At 44.0% G+C, this 4,155-nt stretch overlaps 1 protein-coding gene across 1 annotated transcript; it reads right to left on the bottom strand.

Annotated features, from left to right (window-relative positions):
• Positions 1 to 38: 38 nt before the first annotated feature.
• Positions 39 to 3,915, bottom strand: LOC101852450 (putative cation exchanger C521.04c; the record flags this gene model as incomplete). The annotated part of the gene is made up of 5 exons (XM_005113491.3): positions 3,742 to 3,915; positions 2,343 to 2,445; positions 1,393 to 1,466; positions 935 to 999; positions 39 to 190 (listed from the first exon to the last, which is right to left on the bottom strand). Coding segments are annotated over exons 2-5 (364 nt in total), but the record flags the coding sequence as incomplete, so codon positions are not given.
• Positions 3,916 to 4,155: the final 240 nt, after the last annotated feature.

Genomic DNA, 4,155 nt, shown 5'->3' with positions numbered 1-4,155 from the left:
AGAGAGAGAGAGAGAGAGAGAGAGAGAGAGAGACTGACCAGTGAGAGAAGACTTGACCAGCTCCTGGTAACACTCTTGTCCCGTGTCGCGGCCTTTCTTCAGCATGATGATGAACAAGATCACCTCCACCATGGAGCCAAACGTGGCGTTCAAGATGGCACCCACGGCAAAGCTGCTCTGGGCAGAGATGCTGGGGAGATACCGTCAGTGTTTTAGTCAGCGTTTGACGGCACTTGTGAAGGGGTTATTGTCAGGGGCAAACACTGGACGTGTTACAAGAGAATAACAAACACAGAAAAGGAGGAGAGATAAGGATGATAGATGTTTGATAGGAAAGAAGGAGGAGAGATAAGGACGATAGATGTTTGATAGGAAAGAAGGAGGAGAGATACGGATGATAGATGTTTGATAGAAAAGAAGGCGCAGACCACACCCGTCACTCGCCAACCACCCACGATGATCTTGAAAACAAAAACAAAACAAGCACACCCCCACACAAAAACTGCAAAGTCAGAAGAGATATCACAAGCTGTACGGGCCCTGAACCAGTGGAAGTAACACACTCCAAATTTAAGAACACGCCACACCTTTAACAACACGCCACACCTTTAACAACACAATCCACCTTTAACAACACGCTACACCTTTAACAACACACCACACCTTTAAAAACACACCACACCTTTAACCACACTACACTTTTAACAACACACCACACCTTTAACAACACACCATAATTTTTAAAAACACGCTACACCTTTAACAACACACTACACCTTTAACCACACTACACTTTTAAGAACACACCACACCTTTAACAACACGCTACACCTTTAACAACACACTACACCTTTAACCAGTGGAAGTAATACTCCCCCCCCCCAACACACACCCCTCCCCCCACACACAGACACACACCCACACACACAAGTACCTGGTGATGGCCATGCCGATGTAATAAGTGAGAGGAATGATCGCCAGGACGCTCAGAATACATTTCTGGGGAAAACAAAAATCCCAAGATCATCAGTCAATATTCATTTCCCAGAAGTACGACACACACACAGACAAACAGACACACAAACACTCATTTTTTCTCTCCTTTATAAAATAGTTTTGGTAAGAGTTTTACGGCACTTGCACTACAAACAAGTCACATAGGTGCCACGGTTTACAGGTGTTTCTAGAGAGCAACATAAAGAAGAGAAGGAGAAGAGATAAGGACGACAGTTGTTTGATAGGAAAGGAGCAAACCATACCAAAGCACCCGCCAACCACCCACACATACACTAAGCTACAGACGGAACACAGTCGAATCATAGAAAAAAAAAAAGTAAAACCAAATGTGCCAGACACAGTGGAAGCAAGAACGCAGAGAGCGAGTAGACGTACCGTCATCCCGTCGATCAAAGAGTCGTCCACGGCATACCCAAGGACGATGGAGATAATGACAAATATCAGGAGATCTGGGTCAACAGTCAGGGAACAAACCAACGTTAGAACATTCCAGAGTTCCAGAACCTGGCACGTTGTAGCTTCAGTAAGAGTTTTACAGTACTTGAAACACTTATAGGTCACAGTACTTGAAACTCTTATAGGTCACAGTACTTGAAACACTTATAGGTCACAGTACTTGAAACACTTATAGGTCACAGTACTTGAAACACTTATAGGTCACAGTACTTGAAACACTTATAGGTCACAGTACTTGAAACACCTATAGGTCACAGTACTTGAAACTCTTATAGGTCACAGTACTTGAAACTCTTATAGGTCACAGTACTTGAAACTCTTATAGGTCACAGTACTTGAAACACTTATAGGTCACAGTACTTGAAACACTTATAGGTCACAGTACTTGAAACACTTATAGGTCACAGTACTTGAAACACTTATAGGTCATATAAATGCTGAAGATTGGAGCTGTTACAAGAGAGTAACAAACACAAAAGAAGAAGAGAGATGATGATGCTACAGGTTAGACTAGAAGGAAGGATCAAACCACACCAGAGCCTCTCTTCATGAGAGAATCATGAAGTGACATGACGAAGCATGACAGAATCATGAAGAGACATAACGAGAGAATCATGAAGTGACATAACGAAGCATGAGAGAATCATGAAGTGACATAACGAGAGAATCATGAAGTGACATAACGAAGCATGAGAGAATCATGAAGTGACATAACGAAGCCAACTTTCCAGGTGCCAACTTTGAGGAGGTAGAACACCACAGACAAGCCCAACCACACAGAAATAGATACCATACGGTAATCACACATGCTTTGTAGCAGGGAAATTTTACGCAGCAAACAAAAATTGGATCAATGGAGTAAAGGATACTGGCTAGAATGACGTTGACGCCATCAATGGTGTACTTGTAGTAGTAGAAGTTGACGCTCTGATGGCTGTACATGATGATCTCACTCAGGCCACCGTTCGTATCCTGAACCAAAAACAAACACTTATTTTTTTTGTATGCTTAAAACACATCTGACTACTAGACCAATGAACAAAACCACATCCAGTGGGACTGATTCTGGTGTGTGGCGTCTGGGAAAAGGCTGATTCTGGTGTGTGGTGTCTGGGAAAAGGCTGGTTCTGGTGTGTAGAGTCTGGGAAAAGGCTGATTCTGTGGTGTGGTGTCTGGGAAGAGGCTCTTAATTCTCCAACAGCCAAATCCAGGACCGTACTAGGAAATTCGGAACAGTTGGCAATCCTGCAACTCAAAGTGAGCCCACTTACTTACTTCTTCTGTCACTTCTACTACTCGTCCATCTAGTATCTGCCCACTTACTGCCTTCCTCTGTCACTTCTACTGGTCCATCTGTCACTTCTACTGGTCCATCTGTCACATCTACTGGTCCATCTGTCACTTCTACTGGTCCATCTGTCACTTCTACTGGTCCATCTGTCACTTCTACTGGTCCATCTGTCACATCTACTGGTCCATCTATCACTTCTACTGGTCCATCTAGTATCGCGTGTGGTAAACAGGACCCAACAAATAACAGAGAGGTTCTCAAAATGACGTGTGTACGTCCAAAACTGTCTAATCCCCCCCCCCCCTCCTTTTCCTAAAACCAGGGGAAAAGATCCATTAATGTTGTTGCAAGTAGAAACAGCAGCCAGGAACAATTTCTTACTGGCCCTTCAGGTAAACCGTTCATTCTTCATCTACAGGAACAATTTCTTACTGGCCCACCAGGTAAACCGTTCATTGTTCATCTACAGGAACAATTTCTTACTGGCCCACCAGGAAAACCGTTCATTGTTCATCTACAGGAACAATTTCTTACTGGCCCACCAGGTAAACCGTTCATTCTTCATCCACACAAATGTCCGAGGAGACTGATGATGGAAACAATAGTTCTTGCTTTGAAAACGAAAAAGGAAGAAGAGAAGACAGAGAAGCCGATGAAGCTTGGGTGTGGATGTGTCCCGCGCAATTCACCGCTCGGCGCAATCTTAAGATTGCTGTGTGTTATAATGATGGTATAATTTCCCAGCAATCTGTAGACTGCGTTAATATTTTACAATGCCAGGTATCAAAAGTGTAAAAATAGAAAAATTACAATGAAAACTACCATGAGCTCACAAGAAGGATACAATTCTACCATCGTTAAAGCGGCCAGCATAATCTTAAGATTGCCGCACAATCATACGATTGTTAAATCCCGCAGTGCAATCTTAACGATGGGTACATAGAGCAAGAGAAGTAGGCAGTGTGCCAGGTCCTCACCACCGTGGCTTTCCCCGAGTGCCCCAGGCGCACCTCCTCCGGTGGCAGAAACAAGATCTTGGTGAGAGTCTTGCCGTTCAGCTGGAAGGAAAAAACATGTCAAGTTTTACAGCCCTTGAAACACAAATAGGTCATATAAAAGCTGAAGATTCCCGGTGCTGTTGAGAGGAACACACAAAGAAAAGAAGCAGGAATAAAGATGAGAGACTTTCGATATGACACATGGAGCAAACCACACCACAGCACCCACCAACCACCCACAGGAAAAAGACAACAACTACTTCTTTGAGGCATCTAGAAGTACATAGGTCTACGTCAGCAGCACACCAAGCACCCACAGTCTACGTCACCACACCAAGCACCCACAGTCTACGTCACCACACCAAGCACCCACAGTCTACGTCACCAGCACAC

Source organism: Aplysia californica, unplaced genomic scaffold, assembly GCF_000002075.1.
Source record: "Aplysia californica isolate F4 #8 unplaced genomic scaffold, AplCal3.0 scaffold02764, whole genome shotgun sequence".
Taxonomy (NCBI): Eukaryota; Metazoa; Mollusca; class Gastropoda; order Aplysiida; family Aplysiidae; genus Aplysia; species Aplysia californica.
Note: the sequence above shows the minus strand (reverse complement) of the source record. Positions and strands in the feature narration are given on the sequence as shown.